Below are 24,217 nucleotides of genomic sequence, written 5' to 3'. Positions count from 1 at the left end.
CATAGTTCTCATCATAGTTTCGCGAACAACATCATTTCTTGTTGGAGGCAAAGCTATAGGATCCAACGATCCATGTCACAGATCTTCTGCTTAGGTAGGTCATCATGGACAAAATGTGAGAAGAATCCAACAAACAGTCGCTGTGGCATAACTTGAAACCTCATTAACCAAAAGAAATCAGTTTTGCGTTGAGTAGTTGCAATAGTTCCATGCTGGTCATCTGATGCTGACAGTTGAAAAGTTGCTTTACTTAGCTGTTGGTGCATTGGTGTAATTTCACGTTCCCTTTCACCGAACAAACGCCTGTTCCTCCCACTCCTGATAGAAATCGGTCTGTATGGTACTGTTTCATCTGTTGTAATGTTTTGGTAGCAAATCCCGACAGTCGCATGTAAAGTATCTTTTCCATCCAAAGTGTCCATATTGACATCGTAGTTATCCCACGCAAGTCCTGTTCCAAGATCTGATTTCAACTCAATACCATCTGGTGCATCGTTCTCCTCAGTTGAAAATGCTAATTCTGTTTTCAACGACTTTACTTCGTCGTAACTCAGGCTATATCCCAAACGGTTCAAATCCGAAGAATCAGTTTGGATCCTGCAAGGGTTCCCATGCCCAAACCAAGTACTGTGTGCTTCCATGGATGTACTAAACCACGGGATGTATTGAACACGACATCAGATGACATGACCTTTCTTTCTATGATATCCTTGTTAGTGTCACCGGCAGTTTTGCAAAGTCCACAAAGCAAGGTCGTAAAAAATAACAGCAGATCCTCGGGTAGACCTGGTGAGCAGGTCTTTAAAGATTCAATGGATGTAGGGCTAGGTGTTTCCCATTTCGGCATGCGCAGAATTTCATTTCTCAAGTCAAGGGCTGCACTTCTTATAGTGGTTCGGTGTTTATCTTTCTCATTTCGCAAACATGCCTTTCCATCTTCCTCTGATAAAACAGACCTGTACAAGAAGTTCCCTCTTTGACTATTAAAGACCGAGATGGAAATTTGATCCCCAAACTTGTCTTTTATTTTCTTTGTTAAAGCCTGTATTTTGTAGCTATCCAATGTGTCTTCTGCTCCTCCATATCCAATATATTCTGTCTTGTATAAGTCAAACAAAGACGAAATAAACATTGCCTGTCGATTTATGATCACCTCTGATTCAATGAATGCCACGATAGTGCTAAAGGTCATTGAATGTAACTCTCTGTTTCTAGAGTTTGCTGTCTGCAGAGTAGGTTCCTCGACTCGGACCTTAACACACCTGAAGAACTCATGACGACAAGATTTGTGATATTGAGCCTCCATGTCTATATGATCAATACCATCACTGGGTAACGCTATGACACGCTCGTTTGTGCTGTGTGGAGCTGCTTCAGCTATTTTGTCACAACCATTTTTAGTGAGACACTGTGATAGTTGCTCTACTCTCTTGCCTACTGTCTTAGTCATATTTGCACAGAAGATACATGATCTTTTCAGTAAACCTTTAGAGTCACTAGGTGGAAGAGAGCTTCGTTCTCTTGTCTCTGGCTTTTTGGTACGAGGCTCGTCTGTACTTGACAAGCTGGTCAGTGAACTTTTTGTAGCATGGTTTTGTATGATAAAACCCGTTGTATCTGCCTGACTGCAAATTAACGTCTGTCGTTACATCTCTATATTTGTCAGTCTGCAATTGCAGTCTGGCCTCAGCTGCTTTTTTGAAAGTTTCCCAAGTTTTATCATCAAACTCTCGCGACTTACTTTCATCTGATGTTTTGCATATAATGCAAAAGCTTCGGGGTTGTTGTTGTGGAACAGTTTCCTAAAAAAACACACACGCGCAAACACACATTAAATAAGAAAGTATACAAGATAGGCTACATTTTATTGGAAAATTTAACACAATTACCAAATTTGAAATACATTTTGTTCTTAGCATTCTGATTAATAGGGCACCTACAATATTACCACACAAAGTAGATTCAGACTTTTCTTGTAAAAATATCTTGAAATCAGTCAAAGCAGTGGATAGAAGTGACCATTTGCCTTTGCGAATCCGAAATTTCACCTGCCATTTCAGTGTGATAAACACCAGTTGTTAAGCTACACCAGGGGTCGGCAACCCCTGGCACGCGAGGTGTTTTTTCATGGCACGCCAACCGAATTGCGTGTTTATATTGAAGTAACAATTTAACCTGTCAACCTGCTTGTTTTCAGAGTGTCGTGAAATATGCAAAAAACATATGTTTATTAGCCTTATATGCACAAAACACTCTGCTTTCTCTATAATATTGATATCTGCTGGCACGAACCACTATTATTCAGAAAAACGTCGGCACGCGAGGAACTTGGAACACTTGGAAATAACAAGTAAATTGGCACGCGTCGCCTAAAAGGTTGCCGACCCCTGAGCTACACGAACAATTATATTTTAGTAAAATAATCAAGTATTATTCATAAACTTGTCAAGTTTTGGCATTTACAATGTATATTCTTTCTATAATAAGGGCCACCAACCTTTTCACACTGAGATATACTTTATGGGAAATGAGTCATATGAAAAGTTATCCGTTTAATACGCTTTTATTAAATAACGTGCGTTCTGGTTTAGTCTTTAGTTGTACACTAATATGATTAAATAATCACACTGATCTATTTGAAACAACCTATCTAATTCCACATACATTGTTTCTTCACTAATTACAAGTAGCAAAGACTATAACGCACATCATGCGGTCAAGCACAGCACAAGGTAATTGCATCACAATGGATTTGACGTCATAACAGTATTGTCACGTCAATGACACAGTAGAACTTTAGGGAGTCTGATACTAGCGATGCAGCGGAACACTAGTCTGTCATATCCCAATTGTATAAACTCAACTTGTTCTTTTGGCATTAGTTGCGAGTGGTATCTCACTCGTATATGCTGCCCCCCTTTTTTGGCCGTTTGTGGGGGGTCTGGCGGGCCAAATGAGGCGGGGAAAGTGTCTGTCGTTTGTGGAATTTGTATGAGGATCTCAATGGGCATCCCATGGCGGTGAAATCAAGTGGTATTTCTCCCGTTTGTTTTGTACCCATTTTTTAGCACCTTTCGGGGTCCCCCGGGGGAATACCCAGTGGGTGGTACCCGGCAGACTCCCATTTTCATTGACGTCTGGTGACCCTCTACACACTTGTATAGTCAGATATTGGTATCTAATTCGTATGCCCAAATGTCGCTGGGCTGCCGGTCTATTGGAGGAATATGGTGGGATTCAGGGGTCCAGCATCAAGACGAGCACAAAGGCACAAGCGTTTTCCGCAAACATGTCTTTAGTTACGGCAACAAACGAGAAATTGGCAGTTGACTCTTTTTGAACTATTATAGGACTAGAATCATAGAAACATTTAATGCGATCAGTAGATTCAAAGTTCTGTAAGTGCATCATCAAAACCAATAAATATCACCAAGCCACATTGTCAACGAACTGCGAGACCTTTAGCAACTAATTACTAATCTTACCGGAAAAATACATTTAGTTCAGAAACAAAACGTGGGCTGACGACTGCGGAATTCAGGGTCCAGAAATGCACCACTCACACAGTGGACAACCGGCAACAGTTCAGTCAGCATAAATTTCCTATTCGTTAACGAAAAACAAACATAACCGGTGAACATAGGCGCCGAACACGGGTATGCCGGATACATGAGAACCGAACCAATGTTAGTGATAAAAAAGTTTAGTGTTGGTGAACTAAATTATAAGAATACAATCAAATCTTTGTTCTAACTGCCTCTACTCAGTAAGTCTACTGCAAAGACGACGACTGTTTAGTTTCAGACGAAACAAAAACAACGCTTGTTGTTACGTCACAAACCTAAGGTTGGTACTTCTGTAAAAAATAACGTGTTTTTTCTTGTGCAAACTCGCAGTACCGATTGGTCTTTCTCTTTTTTGCTTATTTGTCTGTGTTTGCACAAGCATTAAGGGTAGCGTGCGGTCTATTTTTTGATTTTACCTGCTACAAAGCTGTAAACGGGCCTGAAGCTGGAGCCCGAACCCGAAAGTACAAACCCGAAACCCGACCCATACCCGGATGTTTTTTGTGAAGCCCGTTTAGGCCCGAAAGTTTGATGGACAGGCGCATACATTAAAGCCTCAGAAAAGACTAAGACAACCAACACAATTGACAATTGATCTCAAACAAGTGTTTTGTGGCTGTTTAACATTAGGCCAGGTCCAGCAACTGGTTACTTAGCAAGTTAAATTTCTTAAAAAAATACTGACATAGAGTGTAAAGTCAGGCCTAAATCAAGCCCGTTTTTTTGGAAAAAAACAAGTCCGAACCCGGCCCGACTTACAACTCTGACCTCTGACCGGCTAGCGTAGCCGTTAGAGCAGCATCCTGAACCTTAGGTTCGAAGTTATAGCGCGACAGTAGCATAATCTCTGTGTGACTGTATTAAACCTTTCAACAGAGGCATGGAAGCATAGGCGCCGAGTTTTGCAAAAATGCAAGGTGGCGGACTTAAAGTATGACGTCATTTTATGTGACGTCACTAATGCGTGCAACCACATGATTTCGAACTCAGCCCAACAAGCTTGCCATAGAATGCAATGTTTGTCAACATCATAAAAAAGGAAATTTTTGAAATAGTATTTTTTTGGAACACTTTGCTGTGTACGTTTATCATTGGTTTAGCAGCGTTTAAAAAATGTTTTGTCAGTTTGTTGGTGCTTTGTATCACATAAAATAACAATTTATTACAGTACAATCGATTTGTACACAATAATGGCCAAACATTCACTGGTAACAATTGTGCGTTTGACGTCATAAACAAGGCACTAATCAAGCAGGTTGCAGTTCGCCAGCACGATTGTTAAAATCAAAATCGTTCCTGATTTTTCTCAGATTTTACGATGTTTCGTACGATACCGCTACAAACAAACCAAAATACCCACGGTGGCCGCCACCGTGCTTTAGAAACCCAAGGTGGCGGCGCCACCCCGCCACCGCCCACTCGGCGCCTATGCATGGAAGTGTTGTATCAAATAGCCTATGAGATCAAGTTGCAAACGATTCTCACCGACGCAAGGAATTTGATCTGCACCGCATAACTACCATAATTTCCTCTTTTTTCCTCCAGCAAGGCACGTAAAATTAGTGTATAACTGCAACCTCTTTTATCTTGCATTAATCTCATTCAGACTCCCAAGGAAGAAACGAACAAGTTGAAGGTATAGCACAAGTTATTGTAAATTTACATGTTAATCTTATTATCGTCCATATTTTATAAAAATTTAGGTTGGTTGCAAAACTCGGTAAACTTTAAACTAACCAGCTTTTAGTACTCAGGTTTTGAATTTCTGTATTTTTAAATATCGCAGAAAATGGCTAAAGCAAGTTTTGCCATACTGCTGCTTTTGCTTCTCGTGATTGATCTCAGCGAATCAAAACCAGGTAAGTAATCACAAACGAAAATTAAAGATAGTCTGTGTTTCGCGGTCTAATGAACCTTTGACTTTGAACTTTGCAAAATGTGTTCGGGCCCCAGCTATAAACGCTTGCACAAATCTGTTTTGCAGAAGGACATCATGATGGGGACCATGACTGGGAAATTCCAGAGAAAGTATTGTCTGCTGCTGCAGGCAGATCTGCGACATATCCCTTACTTGTTTTCTCGTCCGTGTTATGTGCTGCTGGTGCGACTTTATTGATGTGATCTGTATTGTTTTAAGTTAAAATGCAAAGCTTGTACTGGCAAATAAACTTTCAAAACACAAATCAATGTTAACAGCAGCTCAAGATTTCGTTTTGCTAAACTGTTAAATTGGATTTAGCATTGAACTAATCTTGGACCGCGAGTTCAATTTGTTTCTTATGAAAATGAAATGGTTTGGAAACCATATTGACCTATATAGGCATCTGAAACATTCTATGCGGCCTACTCAGGTGTCTATAAAATGTTAGTTGACATTCATAAACATGAACGTTCCTCATCCATAAGCTAAACCTAAACAGTAAACACAAAAAACTAAACGGATTCTGAAGTTTACTCTTCATGATCAGACTAAGTTCGCATTATTTCATCATAACTATGTTTCACAAAGGTTGACTTTTTTAACGTAGTGATATGGGTGTGAGTTAAAGTTTCATTACTTTTCCTGTGTTGAACACTCGACGGGTGAGTAAAAAGCCCCAAAAAGTTTGTCATATTTAACAAGATAATAATATTTTTTTATTTGTTAATGACGGCCACATCTGGCCGGCGGGTCGCTTGTTGGAGACCCCTGACTTAAAGCTACCGGGAAAAAGAGAAAACACAAAAATATGTACATGTACAATGGCAGTGTATTAACCAGTATTTAAATCAAATTTTCTTTATATCTGCATTTAAATTTTATATGTTTTTCACGTTGGCAGAACGTGAAATTTAGGAAACTTGTTTCTGACGTGGTTGTATCTGTTTTTTAAGTTGAGTCGGTACTCAAAAGTACAAGGTATATGTTAAACAAAGCGTGGGACAGTCTCTGAAGTCTAGAGGTGCATACAAACTGCAGATTGTTTAGCCAACCTCTTGGATTTTAGAACATTCGTTTTTCCATCCTTTTGCTCCAAAATCATTTTCTAATTTTTACTCTGTAAAAATCACTTAACAAATTTTACGCTACTTTTAAGGTCGAACGTATTCCAGTGTCTTTAATTCAATGACAGTATTTGAGTCTAATGTTAGTTGTTGACTAGGATCCATGTTATTTTACAGTAGTGTTACGGATAATATTACTTATTTCTTTTTAGGACTGTTTTGTCACTCGTTTTGTTTGTTGTTTTGTCATATATGTTGTTCGTTTTCCTAAAAATATTAATCGGTTTATTGCCCAGTTTGGTTACTGCTTTTGTTTGTTGCTTTGTCACCGCTGTTTATCTCCGATTTGTTACGAATGATATTACCTTTATGTATTAATTCACTATGCCGGCATTACTTTTGTTTGTTACTTTGTCATTGTATGTTATTCATCTCCTTTGTTATTGTTTAACTTAGGTTTCCCAACCTACTTTGCGTTTATTCGTTTACTATAACAGTTTTTTTATTTTATTGTTTTCCGTTTTTGCACTTCGAACGCAACCCGCCGCGCTGACTTGGCATTCCAGCGCGTTGCCCTAATTATAGACACCTTCGGGACATTTGTCAATTAACCTTTGGAGTAACTGGTGTTTTATGGCTCCCTATCGTAAAGGCGGCGCAACTGCGATTGGGCGGACTTGTTTGGTCGGCGTTTGAATAACGTGCTCTTTTCCTGTGCAAACTTGTAGTACCGATTGGTCTCGTTTTTATGGTGTTATTAAGTGCAACTTTTGCCCAATTTTGTTGTCTAAAACTGTGCGTATTTTTTAAACCGATTTTATTACAAGTACGAAAGCTAGATTGTTTATTTATCTCTGCGTTAGCGCAAGCATGTAGGGTAGCGTGCAGTTTATTAAAATGAATAAATTTATTAATTTTACCGGCTGGCCGTTGGACAGCACCCTAAACCTATGGCGCAGAAGTTATAGTGCTGATGCAGTAGCATAATCTCTGTGTGACTGTAACGGTGTGCTTAAACCTTTTACCAGAGGCATGGAAGTGTTGTATCAAATAGCCTTGTAGATCAAGTTGCAAACGATTCTCACCGACGCAAGGAATTTGATCTGCACCGCATAACTACCATGATTTCCTCTTTTTTTCTGCAGGAACACACGTAAAATTAGTATATAACTGTAGCCTCTTCTATCTTGCATTACTCTCATTCAGACTCCCAAGGAAGAAACGAACAAGTTGAAGGTATAGCACAAGTTATTGTAAATTTACGTGTTAATTATATTATCATCAATATTTGATAATATTTTGTTTTGTTGCCAAATTCGGTTAAACTTTCAACTAACCAGCTGTTAGTAGTCTGTTTAAAAAGGCTTTGAATTTCTGTATTTTTAAATATCGCAGATAATGGCTAAAGCAAGTTTCGCCATATTACTGCTTTTACTTCTCGTGATTGATCTCAGCGAATCAAAACCGGGTAAGTAACTAAAAGCGAAAATTAAAGTTGTCCGCATATCGTGGTCTAATCAAATGAACCTTTGACTTTGAACTTTGCAATATGTGTTCGGGCCCCGCCTTTAACGCTTGCACAAATCTCTTTTTTTGCAGAAGGACATCATGATGGGGATCATGGCTGGGAAGTTCCAGAGAAAGTATTGTCTTCTGCTGCAGGCAGATCTCCAACATATCCCTTACTTATTTTCTCGTCCGTGTTGTGTGCAGCTGGTGCGGCTTTATTTATGTGATCTGTATTGGTTTGAGTTAAAATGCAAAGCTTGTACCCGGAAATAAACTTTCAAAACATAAAAAAACGTACACAAATCTTTAATGTATTCACGAGTTATTTAAATTCGCCAAAATATTTTAGCATTTGAGGTATATGAGCGACGTAAATTATAGTTTATCAGCGTTACAATTATAGCCGGTCGGCATACTGACGTTAATAACGTACAGATTGTCATTTATGATTTATAATTTTATAATTATCAAATTGTTAACAATCAGTTACATTTAGTGATCTTGTTTTTGAAAAAACCTAAAAGAAAGGAACAGGTGGTGGAAACTATTATAAATTTAGACAAATTACATCAACTTACAATTGTTTTTTGCAACACAAGTAAGATGATAGAACTTCGGGCTCTTGGTAGTGCCACAGAATTCGCTTTGTGTACCAATATGGAACCATTGGCTCTAGTTTAAAAACCGCGGCCCTACTAATCAAATAGTAATGTTAAATAAAGGTAAAAAAATACGTTTATGTCTATTTTTCGGCGCTTGGTGCAGTCTGTAATATCAACATCTTAAAAATGTATTTTGACATCGAAGGCCGCACATAGTGCTCTAAATCTAAAAAGGCCGCATGTCTTTAGGCCGCAGGTTCCCCAGCCCTGGTTTAGCACAATAAAGAATGTGTCTCTCCGTAACTGTGTATTTGTGCGTTGAAAACTATACATGAAATATAGGCATGTACTAACTGCTAACACTTGTTTCCGCAAGAACTTTAAAAAGCCAAGTTGTGAGAAACGTATGTTTAATGTCATTTTGTAGACCTGCTACCAAAGAGAGGAAATGCCAATTGACGATAACACAAAAGCAACTATAATGTGACAAAATATTTTGGCCATGCACAATTTCGTCGTTTTGTACACTTGGTTTTCCTGATTTGGCACCATCACGGGCATTTCTGTGTATTTGGTTTGTGGCACGTCTTTACCATTCCCTTGCTTTGCCGTGTTGGCTGAAGGACGGCACGTGGATTTGTGTTTTAACGCACTTCTATTGCTGTTTAAATATAGTTTTAATAAAGTTGCGCCGCCCAAAATTAAGTCGTTATTGCAGGGTTCGGGCCCAAAGTAATAATTGATGTGACAGAACAAACAAAAGAGGAAAACGATACGTGTACAAGTTAAATCATAAGTTTGTCCCATAGTGTACAAATAAGTATTTTAATCCTTTATATTACAACAAAATACAACAAAATCACTTATTTAATTATTTTAATCAGATTTGAAAATTGTTTATCCAGTATGTATGTTAGAGGTTAATGTTCTGATACTGTGTAGTTACACAAGTGTGTAAAGATTGTTGCAGTAGTTCAAACTAAGTTCTCACAAAACTTATTCGCTATTTCTGCATTGCCGCTCTGCTTGAACGATTTTGCATCGATTGCCTTGCGTCGCACACAACAGTGTGTTTCCTCGCTTGTATGAAACTGAGCGGATGTTGGTTGTAATTACATCTCGCAAGCGAACGGGAAAAGGGAAAATTGATCCCCACCATTTGTGATTTATGGTAGGCGTATACGACATATATGCCAGGTTTGGCACTTCTCCCTACTGGTCCCATGCTAACAAAGAGACGAGAAATGTCTAAAAATTTCGTTGTTTACTATCTGTGTCCTGTTTTTAAACTTACTGTTGCTGTGTAATAGGTTAACGCCACCACAGGTCGCAGGGGTTGAATATGAAAACTCTATTTAATTTCACAATTAGTAACTGAAAACTGTATTTTGATTTCACACCAATTTTTGCCTTACGAACCAATGATTATCACTTGATTTTATAATTATCTGTAGTATTAAATTAGTCTTAGATATGGAAGCATATTTCATGTTGCTTCGGAAAGTTTTACTTTTAATATTGCAATCCAAAAATGTAATCTGTCTAATCCAGGGATCACCAAACTATCTGTCCCGCGACGTTATTTCATCCGACCCGAAAGATATTTACAGGTTCTTATATATATCTTAAATACATAAAGCTTGAGTTGACCGCTGAAAGTTATTTTGCGGAAGTATTCCCGCAAAAGCATGTAGCATTAATTTCACCTAGTTTCGCAGGACGCATAAAAATGTTTTTTTGGCAGTTCGTTATATTACATACAAAACTATATCAATGCGCTTATTTTTATTGTGCGCAAACAAATGTCTCATTTGTTAGTTCTGAAGGAATAAATGAGTATTGCCAGAAGATAATACTCTACAGTCTACACCAGTGGTTCTCAAACTTTTTTGACCGCGACCCAAATCTGGGCCGTATGAACATCTCACGACCCAAGCCTCAAACATCAAAAATGTATTAACGAGACGGACTACAATTTCGAGGCCACCCTTAAACGCTAATTGTTACATCTCCCGTTAAGTTACCGGGATGCAAGATTAACTTCCTATTATTTCCCGTGCTAGGACGTTGCAATCGCCATGTGCGTAACAGTAAAATTGGAAGGCTATTGTCTGTATGTTGTAATGATTGGTTCATTTTACTGTACAACGTGGTCGAGTGATGTGACTTTATTTTTGCCTTAAGTAAATTCGTTTGTGTTTACTTATTGCAGTAATAGTTCATTTGTGCAAAATTGAATCACCATAGCGCGACCCATTTTTTGACCATGCGCGACCCATGTTTGGGTCGCGACCCATACTTTGAGAACCACTGGTCTACACAGTGGTTCTCAAACTTTTTCATTATTTTTTCAAAACGGTCCCTTTGCCATTATTTCGAGGGCTCGCGGTCCTTATAGGCCCGAATGTGTATTTCAGAAAAACGAAAGTTGATTTCACGATTTTAGCTACTTATGCAAAATTGCGTGTAGCAATGATCCATGACTGTTCGTGACACCACAGACAAGACAAAAAACAAATTGAACAATTTGAGTTTTAGTTAATTGTTATGGAATAAAGGCTATTGCTTAGCAATGGAGACTCAATTCTACTTTGATTTAAACTGCATCAATGGCACAAACTGACGCCAAATAAGATTATAGAAGTACTTCAACCTTCCGCGGCCCCCCTAAAATTGCCTCACGGACCCCAAAAGGATCGCGGACAGTTTGAAAACCGCTGCAGTCTAAAATATTCCAAATAATTTTACTATTAAACAGTAGCACTGTCTGACTCTAAATGAGATTGTTGTAAGCCCTTAAAGAGCCCCGGCACCGGAAAATTATTTTTTAATATGTTGTTTGTCGTATTTTTATAAACACGATTTCAGATTTAAAACCACAAAAATCGAAGTTACTAGTCAAATATTTACGTTTTAAATCTAAAAACACTGACACCTTGCGGATATTTTGTCACTGAGCTCAAACGCCATGTGACGTCACCTCGTACCAACTTGGTTTGGAGCTTGTTAAGGTTCTGCGACGCCAATTACGTTAGTCAGTTTAGGTATTTTGGTGTTTAAATGTTTTCATTTTTATACTCAAGTGTGCAAAAATGCCTGCAGTGTGTTCTTTGTATGGTTGCAATTCAAGAGGAAATCAAAAGGCCAGCAATTTGACACTTTTTCGCTTTCCAAATATAAAGCGATTGCGGTCAGCTTGGATTAAATTTGTTAACGTGAAAAAAAGGGACCAACGAAATACAGTGTTCTTTGTAGCCTACATTTCACAGATGAATGTTTCACAAATAAAATGCAGCAGACAGGAGTATGGCAAAAATTCTGGTGTTAAAGCCAAATGCCATTCCATGTATTCATTAGAACAGTCTTCTTCAGCAAGAAATGGCATTGAGAGCAGTTGTAAGAAAAGTAGCATATGGTATGGTTTAATTAATTGTTTTCTGACATAATCTCATTTAACATGATAGTCTTTAATATTACCATTATGTCATACTAATTTAGTTTATTGTCATGCCATTTACTTGGTAATAACAAAAAAGTGTGGTTATGAAAAAAGGTGTGATAATATCAATATATTTTCATTTGGGAACCACCCAATCTAAGCTATGAACCAAAATACATTGTGTGTAAAGGAAAACTTCTTTACCTCTTAAATGGTGTACCAGAAGTAAATTAACTGCAGATTTCCCTGGACACTCAGCTAAATTTGGTACATACACAATGATGAATGATGGATCTTTGCAACAATAAAATTGTTGCTATTAACCTTGTTAATGTATTCAGATGGTAATTTCATAATATTTTCTAGAGCAATGAAGTGGTAAACAGCAATGATATGGAAAAAGAAGGATTCTTGGGATGCATTGAAAACATCACAAGCAAAGGATTGTTTATTAAAGCCTTTGTGACTGACAGGCATCCACAAATCATTAAATACATTAGTGAAGAATCGTCAGAAACAAAACATTATGTTTGGCATGTAGCTACAAGTATGATAGAAATAAAAGATGAGCATACACCAGTATATTTGTGTTTATGGTTTTCAATTCAGAAATCCAAAAGAAACTGACAGCACTTTCTAACAAAGCCTATTGCAAAGAGTTGGGACCTTGGGTGAAAAGCATATGCAACCACATGTATTGTTGTGCAGCAACATTTCAAGGGAATTCACAACTTATAGTTGACAAGTGGCTGTCAGTCCGGCAATGTAACTCTGAAGTCTTCCCCAGCACCATTCAACAAATTTTAGTAGGCAGTATACCTGTAACGCATAGAGGTTGCTAGTTGCATGTTAGTAGTTAGTACAGTAAAACTTACTCGTGACGGGTGTTAATTACCCTCATCATGATTTCCCAATTGACGTTTAAATCGATAACATGCTGCTTCTAATACACGTTGAGACATATAGATTCAAATCCAGGATATGTTTTTATACAAAGCAGATTCGACTCAGAATATTCGTTGAACTTGGCTAACTGCTGTTGCACTTACTAATTTCATGGCAGCAAACGCATAATTTTCTCTCCTCCATTATCACATAGTTGGTACATAAACACCTACAATAATTCTGTTACGTGGAAAATACCTTTTGTCAACAACAAAACACCTACCTTTTTAAGCAAACAGTTGTTATTTATTGCTTAACTGTCAACTAAGTATCTACGTTAATTTTATCAGTTGTAAACAATAGAAAAATGTACGCATCAAAGCTAAAACAAGCAATAAAAACAACAGCTGACCAACGCCATTGTTAGAAGTTGGTACGAGGTGACGTAACAATCGCTGCTACATATCAAACCAAGGTGTCGCTCGAGAGCTCGTTGTTGGATTGAATATCTCGAAAACGACAAATCATAGGACAAAAAAAAATCAGTGATTCGAAATCCCTGATTTTTGGCAATTCTAAATATCTAAAATGTAGAAAAAGTCACATCGCCGCTGCCGGGGCCCTTTAAGCTCTTGGTGGCTCCGCAATAGCGCATCGCGGGCCATAGTTTTGAAACGGCTTTGTGTTAGTGCTTGTGAGCATGTGGCTGTAAAAAATGGTGATCCTGGTGTAATCTAAATTGTACAATGCGATAAAAAAGAGAGCATAACTTATTTCAATTTATTTGAATTTATTCAGTAAAACACAGACGTTCCTGTTGCATGTATAAATTCAATGGTTACAACTTAGGAACTGTTTTTGTTGTCATCAGTGATGTCTTTTGACAACCCACCCAGATCGGGAAACTCGTTTTCAACATGTATGTCTAAAATACATTGAAGGTTACAGAAAGCAGTATTTTACTGTTGCTTTAAGCAAAATGGCATACACTATGCAAACCAAAATCGACCTGAATATCATTTAACTTTTTCTTACCCCATTTAGTCTCTTGTGGTGAAGCTCCATCTTTGCCGAAGAAACAACGGCGGCGGCGGCGACGACGATGAAACCAGCTATAAACCATATTGATAGTTCAAAAAATATATCTATAATATACAAAAGAGGTTTTAAAACGTGGTACTTGCCACCACACGGGTGTATTGTTAAAGAAAAAAAATAATTGTGGGATGATAGCACTCATACTTTCTATGTTTTCTCCATGTACGAATTCTTCGTATCTTCCAGGCTACGCTCTGTTCCAAAAGCAGAAGGGCTGTGCACAAAATGGCAAGAAGTATGGCTGCTTTCATCTGGAAGGTATTGTTTACAAAAGTTGCAGATCACAGTATAAAGTAACACCGAATTTATCTATTTTATTTAAATATTATTTTAATGAACTTACGTTTATAGTGTTGCAGTGCGAAGTCCTGTCTTGACGATGATCTTTACAGGCAATTTGTTACATACTGTTGTTGATCACTTAACGGATATGTATGTCCCAATATAGGCAAGGTCCCATCGGATGTTTTGAGGTGTAGGAGGCAGCTGCAGTTTATAGTGTTGAAATATGCATACAAAGGTGCTTTGTACATATTTGGTCATCACTATGCGCGTCGAAGTGTCCAAAAATATATTATAACTTACTATCCTTTCATTGGTAATAGATATGTGCAAAACCGAATCACAAAACTCATTTTTTTAGGTTTTTTTGTCAAACTTTTTGGCACACCCTAGTAAATTGTAATATTGTATGAATTCATATGAATTTATGAATTCATTCATTAATGTAGACACCAAATTAGCTGACCGCAGACAGATGAATTTCACTCAAGAGAAAAATAATAAATACTCAACCGAGCCCCGTTTATTACGCAAGCATTGTTGTTTAAAACAGTGGTCGGCAACCGCCGGGCCGCGGCCCGGTACCGGTCCGCGAGGAGTTCGTTACCGGGCCGTATACTTTTTCAGGTTAAACGCTTTGAAACACTTTCCCCATGCATCCTGGGGATGATAAACTAATTTGAGCGTTTTTGTTGCTAAATATTTTGCAGTTTTTCGAAGGCCGGTCCGCGATAAAATTTCAGGTTCAAAACCGGTCCGCAGTGTAAAAAAGGTTGCCGACACCTGGTTTAAAAGAAGACTTTAACCAACCAGAAATAAAACCGTTTCTTTTAGCAGAAAACGTTTTTTTTTTAAAAGAAAACGTTTCATTTAGAAGTTTTAGCAGATTAGGCGTAGGTATTGCGCGAGCACTAGATATTTTTTCCCTTTTTTATTGCCTTTTTCTTGAGCTTGATAGGTCTCGTTGCACGTGTTTCAGAACTTTTGTGGTGTCTGTTGAATGCACATTTTATTTTTTCTGAATCTGTAGCAATAATCAATTCCACAAAAGCATTTCCAAAACTTAAATTCGAATTCCTTACCAAAATATGTTTTGTTGAATCAGCAATTTAACTGGAGGTCCGCATTAATGTTGAATCGAACTGTTATAATACCGGTGTAATCCCATTTTATACGCCAGTAACATTTACCCACAACCATAATAAGTATATAACTTGTAACTTTTATGATGCAATTAGAAATACTTTGATTAAAAATTTAAGTTAAAGGTTTTTTAAATGACTTCTGTGTGCGTCGATAAATTTTTTTCTCTCAAATCGGATAAAAATTTTCCTCTAAGTTTATGCTGGGACGACTTTAGTTTGCGGTTAGCTTTAGAGCAACGTTCGATAGAAATATTATATGATGAGCGGGAACTACGTCACAAGAAGAATTTGAATCAAACGCGTGGGTAATTTTATGCATAGTGCCAGTTATAACTGGTCTCAAATATATAGCTACACAACTATGTTTTCTCGGGCAAAGTTTGAACGGACATTGCAAACGCGTTTTTACATTAGAAAAAAAACATAACAAACACTTATCTTTGATACATGGGAAAACCACTAGGTTCAGTTTAGTAAAATACTAAGTCACAAAGAGCATTCGAAAATCGAAATTGCTGATTAAACCAAGTACTAACCTTTGTTCGAAGGAAACGCACTTCCGTTAAATCTCACGATCACGAATACAACGAGCACCAAAGGTGATATTCATTACTCATTAACGTCCTTTATTCTTTGGATTAAGTTGATTTCAAATAGTTTATTGGTCTAGCAGGTGCTTATAGTTAGTCTCCAAACAGTCAAATTCTGCTGGATGATGCTTCTACTTCAGTTGTTGACCTGTTGCTCTGTAGTGGTATGCGTGGTTGGTGATGTTGACTTCAATATGGTAGTGAAGAAAAGCAAAGATTCGGGTAACAAACAAAATCCACCAAAAGTATGAATAATGAGTTACGTTGTATCAAACTTGATTGACAAAAAACCGGTTGCATGTTTTCATTAGAATTCTTTGCCAAGCGTTCGGTCATTTACTGGCTCTTATGCCTCTATCCATCACAACATGCGTTTTCAAATCGCCTGCTACCATGGATTAAGTTATAACTCGTTAACAAAGTCAAAAATTGCTTTGTGGTATGGGAACTACGGTTGTTGGTGTGGTATCGGAGGCCATGGAACACCTGTGGATTCAATTGATGCGTAAGTAATCTTATTGCTTTTAGACACAAACATGCTAAAGAGATAGGGCATTCAAGCAAGTAAAAGTTATAATTATTGTTCCAATTTATTTCTTGAGTCTTTGCTGTAGTTGCTGCAAACAACACGATCTGTGTTATCAACTTGCACTTAAGAAGTCAGGCAAACCTAGATGGTTAGACCCGCTCGGACTGTTCACCAAATACAAGACGAGCTGTAAAAATATGAGAACAACATGCTGTAAGTGATTTCTTTGTAATTGCCTTAAAATAAATACTGTGACTACTAAGCATACATTTTTACGTCATTTTTTACTGAGTGGAACAAAGTTTTAATGACGGAAATAGCTGGATTCGATCATAATAATACTTTAACAATAATACTAATACTCAAACAAAGACATAACAAAAGGCGCTGATCACGATACCAGTTATACGCCCGTTATGTAATGTGAGTATATCGATATTAAAAGCAAATATACACACGATTTTAAGGTATATACTTGATGCTTATTTACCAGATGATCATGGAGGAAATCGAGAATATTGTGAGTGTGATCAAAAATTATCGGCCTGTGTTGTGAAATACGACGATGATTGGACGTTCTGGAATACTTGGCCCTTCTTTCGAGGGTCATGTTAACCGTAGCACTTGCTTCGCTTATTTACCTTCATTTGGAGGCTGTGTTTCCATACAAATTTAAAATAACAGAAAGGAAATGGTGTGTGTATATAAAGTTAACGCAATTTGTGATGCGTCTTTTGTTGTTACACTCTAGAAGGGGTAGTCATGCAAATTTTTCGTTTATTCCAAGCCTAATTATTACGCCTTACATTTTTATTTTAATAGTAACGATGAAACTATTGCGGTTAATATAAAGCATTTTTCTTGACACTGCTGGCGCAATTTTTTTTATTGGTAAAAGCAAAAACGTTTTTGACTCAAATCCCTTCGCAAGGTTCGACTGGATTGCATGTCACAGGAAACTTTGAACAAGTACAAGGTAATCTGACCACGATAAAGTACAAATGATTGACAGCCGACAGGATGTTAAGTGAAACTTAATCGCACAGTGACGTAAGCAAGTGTGTCAAAAGGGAGTTTCACAAATGCAATTTTCGCTAATGCTTCTTTCAAACTCGTACATAAAGTAAAGGTCGAAAGTAATGTTCTACCACTACGATTAAGAAGATCAGGATTTCGGGTGGTAAATGATTCATAAGTCGAGTATTTTAGAAAGTCCAGTATCAAGCGATTAAACGAAAGAATATAACTCACATTTAAGTAGAAATCTTCGATCGGATATTTATCGAACAAAGGGCACGATAAAAAATGCTTGCTCAGTTAATTTGTATGCTGATGACAGGATACGCGATTAATGTGTTGGCAAGCGACGATCGGACCTACATTCCTGTTCAGGTATTCGTAGAAACGTTTGTAGCATAAAATGAACACAAGATGTGTAAAACGCATAACAGATATATAGTTTGTCGCTCGCTGATAAAAGCGAACCGCTTGTTGCATTTTTATATTTCCACATTTTCATGAAAAAATTGTTACCATCTCGAGTCGAAAGATAAAAATTAAATATAAGCATGTTTGTAATAAAATCAAGAACAGTGTAGCAAGATATGTTGATCTATGTATTAGGCACAGATCGTCAAAGAACACAATCCCCAATCTCCTACAAATCAGACCACTGAGGCCGAAACCCTTGTAAAATCGTCAAGAAATGTTGTACTTTACAATATGCCATTTACTCTGGCCTGTTACCAGCAGCAGAACCTTGATTGGAAATCCATGTTTCGACTGTTTGGGAAATACGTCAATTACGGTTGCTGGTGTGGTTTCGGCGGGTCAGGAGAACCCGTTGATGCAATTGATAGGTAAGTGCATGGTAAAATATAATGAAACTACAAGATCGATCTTTATGTGGCTCGTCTTAATGTAAAAACATATGTACTACAAGTTTTGCACCTAAAATATCAAAAATTTAGTAACATAGTAAGAACAATTTGTTGACATAAGTATTTCAGGACAATATCCTCTTAGATAATATTTTCAGGTGCTGCAAAACTCATGATACATGTTTGCATGCTGCCGCGATTTCTCAAGGCTACAAAAGTTTTGTCAAATTTCTTACCTTTACTGCTACGTACACCGCAACATGTGTTAATCACAAGATCTCATGTTGTAAGTAACTTTCTGTTATCACATTTGTTTTTACTGCATGTTTATCTGGTTTAGTGAAGATTTCGCCAGGACCATTTTTGATAACAATATATCATTTATAACCCTCTGGTAAATTCTATAGAGCTACTAACACCATAACTCACGCCGGCCCAACATTTACCCAAATATCGGTAAGTGGTGCAATAAACTAAATTATTAATTTAGCAACTAAAGAAGGGTAGGGTTGGGAAGTAAGTTTTTATTTAAAATATTACATTAGGAACTTTTATGAAAATGCCATACCTCAAACCAAATAGCCCAAATTTAAAGCATTTTTGGAGATATACCGTTTTAAATAGGTGTTTGTGCTCTTTGCTCCATCTATCGAATATTAGTCAAATGTGCGACCGACGTGTGTCTGGCTACTAACACCATAACTCGCGTCAGCCGCACACTTAGCTAATTTTTGACAGGTGGCGCAGGAGCTGAATTATATAAGCTTATTTAGCGTCTAAAGAATCCACTCTGGATTGGGAAGTAAGTTTTTGAAAATTTTACATTAAGTTAGGAACTGAATTTTAGAGTTAGTTTCATTGAGTTTTTAATCTTAATACCTAACCCCAACCCTAATAGATTTAACCGTCAGCATACATGAGATAAACCATGTTATGGATTTGTCCTCTTTGCACCACCTATCGAAAATTAACTAAATGTGCGGCTGACGTGAGTTATGGTGTTGGTAGATTTTCCGCTGACGTAAGGTGTGGTGGTGTTAGCAGTTGTTTAACTTTGCTGGGAGGAATTGCATGCTTTTTTGAAACATGGTTGTCTGATTTTACTGTCTTGCGATGAATGTTTACAAAATGTCATTTTTTCAGTTTCAACGACACCAATCGGTTTGAAAACTTGCCGGTGTGACCGAACTTTCGCTTCATGTGTTAGCAAAGTAAAAAATCAGTGGAGTTTCTGGAGGACCGGTTGGTTTGTAAGATCCCGATGCTAAAATCTTGCCGCTTTCGTAAAATGTTTGCTTTTTATGTTTCGCAACTAAATACCCTAACACAGAGCAGTACATGTCTGAAAGTTAGAAGTCGAAAATAAAACTGCAAGGAATAATGATTGTCCTTGCTTCTTTCCTTTCAGTATTCCGCTGTTTGAGGCCATTGGATTTTTATGGAGTTTTTTACTTTGATGATAGAAGCATCTGCTTGGAATTTTTCGGCTAGCTGCGTGTATTCCTAGTAGTCACATTAAAACATGTGGTATTTGTCTTCTAAACATGATGAAATAAAATTTATTTGCGCGCTCAAAAAGTTAAGTTTTGAGGCACTACAAAATGCTTTGAATTTTAGCTTATGATTGTTTCCAAGAAATTAAAGTTTTAAATTTAGCAAGTACGAGTAGCAAGGAAATACCCATTTGCCACTGATTCTAAAAAAAACTGTCATCTCCTTATACACTTTACACAATTACTGTTGGCCCCGACACTAAAAAAGGTTGAGAACCACTGATACAAATAGAAAGCGGATCACATCTGCCAACGCAACCTTATCAAACAAAACCAGGTCAATAGCGTAAATAACCTGTGTTCATTGGTGGGGTTACACGTCTAATTTCACAGCGAAAGTAAATGTTTGTTTAGGTTTCTGATGAGGGAACTGTGTAGAACTGTAATAGCAAATTCCAATGTTTTTTAAGATCGGTGCGACCGCCTTTAAGATCAAAACAAACAACTTCGGGGTGAAGTAAAATTTAAGACCTTTTAAGATAAGCCCTGGTTTTATCGGTAAAACCGTTGCCGCAGTAAATATTGCTTATATTATAACGTTGAAAACAAAACATCGCATAATATCCAAGCATTTTATCCAACCCGAAACTTTTTTTCATCATGTAGGCCTACTGAATTTTTGTATTATCTTACCTGTGGAATATCAATAATTTAGTTGTCAAATCTATTGCCGAGGGCAACCGCAGTGCCAATGAAATTTTGTCGTTTTGAAAAGTTTACCAACTTCTACTTTTCTACTTTTCATTAAAAAAATCTCTATTTTGAAGTGATTTTCGCAGGCAATGTTGTTTTCCAGTTGCCGATCGAATTTTAGTAGCCAGGTTGTTTCAAAAATAATTTAGCAAATTATGGATAGCCTATTTTCGGACTTTTTCTGTTTTCACTTTCCTGGCAATAACTGCAATGGTTGCCTGAATTACTTCACGCTTTCAACAAAATATGTTTTCACAGTGACATCACTGATAAACTGATTAATTAGTGCTTGATAAACATGTTTAAGGAGCTTCGAGGTCATAACCACTCAGTAAGCCAACATGTGGTCCTATAAAAGGCACCACTGTGTGGAAATCAAATCAGTGGGCAGGAACTTAAGAAATAACTATTACGAAATAACTCGTATTATATAAAGAAGATGTCTTTGTCAAAAAACGCAATGTTAACTTTTGTGATAATGCTTGTGGTTTGCGTGGCGTCAGGCGTAGCAGGACGTCGTCGTGGTAACAAACTGGCAAAGCAGCTGAAAAGAAACAGCGATCAACTTGACAAAATGGTTTTTACACGGTAAGAGGAAAATGGAAATGTGTTTCTACATAGTAAACGCCAAGTGCAAAAGGTGTAATCCTTGCTTTATATAATAGTAAATTTTTAGGCTGTATAAAAATATAATCATTCTGTCCCTAATGCAGTATAATTTGTGATAAAGTGCACACATTTAACCTGTAGGTCGATAGCCGTATAATTTGGTATGTTGTAAACTCCTATTTTTTGGCATTTTAGCAAGCAACTTGCAAAGACTTTTAAGGAGGGTTGTGGCATAGTGCTGAAAGTTAAATGTCAATTAATCGTGGACAGGTGTCACACAAGCTTGCTATCCAAACGCAGTATCGATGACCAAGGTAAGTGGATTATTTTATTGTACTATGAGTTTTTAACACAATTACATGTACTTAAAAGTACAATTATTGTATAAGTGAGATGCATAAGTTTAGAGATCTATGATACGACAAACATACAGTTTTCCTAAATTATGTATCGGCTCTACTCACCTAACTGCTCCGCAAATTACAAACGCCATGCAGATGGAAGATTGTTATTGTTAACACAATCAGTAGCGTAACCAGCAAATAATTATAAGTTATGCATTTTCAAAACATTAGGACGCCAGTGGCCATCACCCCTTCAAAATCAGATCGGTTTCCTGATATTCTGCCCTCTTTACAACACAAAGTTTTATGTATTGACGCTCAAAATTATCTTGTAGAGAATACAAAGAAGTCACGTAGAAGATTTAAAACGAGAAAACAAAGAATAGCAAGACGACGAAGTAGAAGACGAAATCGCAACGGAAGAAAGAAACTGATCCGAAAATTAAAAATTAGCTGCGAAATGTGCCGATCATTATGCTGGGACTGAAATGTTTTGTTTCAACAAGCTTTTACACAAAATCGAATCTGCACTTATGACTTGTGGTTTCCTTTCATAACCAATCATGTTTTCCGCTTGCTGATTCTTTTTTATGGTATTATCATTTTAAAATTATGGGCAAGGTTATATGCAAAATATATAAAATTATAGGCGAGGTATATAAGTTCAAACCTAGCCAGAATCAAACGATTTTAAAAACTAATCTAATTAATGTATGTGAAAAAGTATGGTAACATGATTGTTGTGCGCACATTCGTGTAAAAACATTACGACATAAATGTAATGTAGCCTGTACAGTATACAGTATGAATAGTTCATAATACCAAAGCCTAAAATCGGCACTCTGTTTTGTCTTGTGACCTAAATGTATTCTTTAATTTCAACGTAAAATAAATAAACTTTTATGTGCTACAATTGTTTGTACATTTTAAAATGACATGAAACCTATTTCAGGTCACTTTTTTTCAAGTGACCAGAGTGTTGCAATAGTTAATTGTCATCCATGCTAACACTTTAAGGTTAATTGGCCGGTTGCTGGAGCTGACTGACCCAACGTAATAATAGATCACGTTTTTTCAACTATGGCATAGCGTTTTTAAAATTGCTGCGATGAGTACAAAATTAAAACAGTAAAATTTAAAGCAATGAAAAGCTTTTGATTTGGTAGATCAGGGGTGGCCAACCGGTCAAAGCCTAAGAGCCACGTTTGTTATTGTGTAACCACAAAGAGCCACATTATACATGGGGCACACGTACACGTTTATTGCTTTCGTCCATTCCTCACACAGAGAGACGTGTGCTTAGTCAGATGTATTCTAAACAGGGAGTCGAACCGGAACTGAACCCGAACCCGCGAACCGGTTTGAGCGGTTAGTTTCATTGAACCCGAACCGCTAATTACGATTTTCTAAAAAACCCGAACCGGAGTTGAACCCCACATTTTGTCTGGCGTTGGACCCGAACCGGAACCAAACCAGTAAAAAATGCAGTTTTATATTTTGTGATTTTTATCAAAACAGCGCACTGAAGAATACGCGAGATAACACTTATAGGGCGTGTCAAAAATAACAGTGCAAGGGCAAAATTCTTTTGAAGTTTGGTAAGGCCAGGTAGATGATGGGTAGAATTAAATTAAAACGAATAAAAATTTGAACCGGTTTAAAAACCGCAAACCGGTTCGGACCGGATAATTTGCCGGAACAAAACCCGAACCCCAAAATATACATTTTTAAAAACCTGAACCGAACCCGAACCCTTGAAAACAAAACCAAGTGAATCCGAACCGAACCTGAACCCATATGACAAGCGGTTCGACTCCCTGATTCTAAATGTTGCACACAAACATAACAATGACACAATTTGACTCGTACAGACCACGCGCCAGTCATTTTCAACCATGAATAGTTTGCACTGTCTAACACACACAAACTCTCATTTCAACGAATCCCACAAACAACTAAAATGTCCTTTTTTCTCTTTCTATCAGTAACATGCGGTGAGATGCATGTCTGGGGAGGTACTAAAATCTTTTTTCTCTGTCATTTTGAAGGCTAACTTGACAAAAAATATGTACTTAAAAGATTTTCCCTGCTGAGAAACAAAAGATTTTCTCTGCTGAGAAACAAAAGATTTTCTCTGCTGAGAAAGAGGTATTTTCATCTAACGCGCATGCGCCTCGAGTTTTACAAAATGGCAAGGTGGCGATACTAAATTCACTGCGACGCCACTAATGCATTCAACACCAACAATCGCTCAATTCAAACCCATGACCAAAAGACAAACTGCCCATAAAATATCATGATCGTCATAACCCGAAAAACAACAGATGGAAAACTTTGTAAATTTTGGGACACGTTGTTGTTGCTTTGTGTCTCATTCGCATTGTACAACAATTGAATATTTGTCAACATAATCAAGCCGTTTGCCACATGAGGTTGCAGTTTCAAAGCCACAAACTAACCAAATATTCACAGTGCCCCCAAACTTCGACAACAACGTGAGAGCCGCAT

General features: G+C 37.4%; 2 protein-coding genes and 4 long non-coding RNA genes across 8 annotated transcripts; 5 read left to right on the top strand and 1 right to left on the bottom strand.

Moving 5' to 3' along the window:
• Window positions 1–5,121: 5,121 nt before the first annotated feature.
• Window positions 5,122–5,749, top strand: LOC145209344 (uncharacterized). The gene is made up of 3 exons (XR_013855076.1): window positions 5,122–5,202; window positions 5,353–5,425; window positions 5,551–5,749. It is a non-coding gene; the product is annotated as an uncharacterized LOC145209344 (long non-coding RNA).
• A 1,927-nt stretch (window positions 5,750–7,676) lies between these two features.
• LOC145209343 (uncharacterized) lies at window positions 7,677–8,353 on the top strand. The gene is made up of 3 exons (XR_013855075.1): window positions 7,677–7,787; window positions 7,947–8,019; window positions 8,151–8,353. It is a non-coding gene; the product is annotated as an uncharacterized LOC145209343 (long non-coding RNA).
• Window positions 8,354–11,465: 3,112 nt separating this feature from the next.
• On the top strand, window positions 11,466–12,680 carry LOC145209410 (uncharacterized). Its single transcript, XR_013855094.1, has 2 exons — window positions 11,466–12,077; window positions 12,468–12,680. It is a non-coding gene; the product is annotated as an uncharacterized LOC145209410 (long non-coding RNA).
• LOC145209411 (uncharacterized) lies at window positions 12,676–13,603 on the bottom strand. The gene is made up of 2 exons (XR_013855095.1): window positions 12,977–13,603; window positions 12,676–12,920 (listed from the first exon to the last, which is right to left on the bottom strand). It is a non-coding gene; the product is annotated as an uncharacterized LOC145209411 (long non-coding RNA).
• Window positions 13,604–16,295: 2,692 nt separating this feature from the next.
• On the top strand, window positions 16,296–17,411 carry LOC145205859 (acidic phospholipase A2-like). The gene is made up of 4 exons (XM_080078486.1): window positions 16,296–16,346; window positions 16,413–16,606; window positions 16,716–16,843; window positions 17,124–17,411. The coding sequence occupies exons 1-4, from the start codon at window positions 16,296–16,298 to the stop codon at window positions 17,243–17,245; spliced, it is 495 nt and encodes a 164-aa protein (XP_079934612.1). The 3' UTR covers window positions 17,246–17,411.
• Window positions 17,412–17,657: 246 nt separating this feature from the next.
• On the top strand, window positions 17,658–22,646 carry LOC145209316 (basic phospholipase A2 10-like). 3 transcript variants are annotated; one of them, XM_080079591.1, is made up of 6 exons: window positions 17,658–18,022; window positions 18,254–18,489; window positions 18,669–18,796; window positions 19,654–21,344; window positions 21,561–21,679; window positions 22,045–22,646. In XM_080079591.1, the coding sequence occupies exons 4-6, from the start codon at window positions 21,196–21,198 to the stop codon at window positions 22,194–22,196; spliced, it is 420 nt and encodes a 139-aa protein (XP_079935717.1). In that variant the 5' UTR covers window positions 17,658–18,022; window positions 18,254–18,489; window positions 18,669–18,796; window positions 19,654–21,195; the 3' UTR covers window positions 22,197–22,646. The 3 variants fall into 3 exon arrangements, with proteins under 3 accessions (XP_079935717.1, XP_079935716.1, XP_079935718.1); XM_080079590.1 differs by lacking the exons at window positions 21,561–21,679; window positions 22,045–22,646 and having other exon boundaries at window positions 17,683–18,022; window positions 19,654–19,894; XM_080079592.1 differs by lacking the exons at window positions 17,658–18,022; window positions 18,254–18,489; window positions 18,669–18,796 and adding an exon at window positions 18,876–18,966.
• The last annotated feature ends 1,571 nt before the right edge of the window (window positions 22,647–24,217 follow it).

This window comes from Phallusia mammillata, chromosome 1, assembly GCF_965637545.1.
Source record: "Phallusia mammillata chromosome 1, kaPhaMamm4.hap1.1, whole genome shotgun sequence".
In the NCBI taxonomy this organism is placed as follows: Eukaryota; Metazoa; Chordata; class Ascidiacea; order Phlebobranchia; family Ascidiidae; genus Phallusia; species Phallusia mammillata.
Note: the sequence above shows the minus strand (reverse complement) of the source record. Positions and strands in the feature narration are given on the sequence as shown.

What these genes read in the sequence shown, in the direction of transcription:
- LOC145205859 (XM_080078486.1), top strand. Translation starts at nt 16,296, where the DNA reads ATGGTAGTGAAGAAAAGCAAAGATTCGGGTAACAAACAAAATCCACCA. An exon ending in ACAAACAAAATCCACCAAAA is followed by an intron (nt 16,347 to 16,412) that starts GTATGAATAATG and finishes TGTTTTCATTAG; the next exon opens with AATTCTTTGCCAAGCGTTCG. An exon ending in CCTGTGGATTCAATTGATGC is followed by an intron (nt 16,607 to 16,715) that starts GTAAGTAATCTT and finishes TCTTTGCTGTAG; the next exon opens with TTGCTGCAAACAACACGATC.
- LOC145209316 (XM_080079590.1), top strand. Translation starts at nt 17,936, where the DNA reads ATGCTTGCTCAGTTAATTTGTATGCTGATGACAGGATACGCGATTAAT. An exon ending in GGACCTACATTCCTGTTCAG is followed by an intron (nt 18,023 to 18,253) that starts GTATTCGTAGAA and finishes TCTATGTATTAG; the next exon opens with GCACAGATCGTCAAAGAACA. An exon ending in TAATCACAAGATCTCATGTT is followed by an intron (nt 18,797 to 19,653) that starts GTAAGTAACTTT and finishes TCATTTTTTCAG; the next exon opens with TTTCAACGACACCAATCGGT.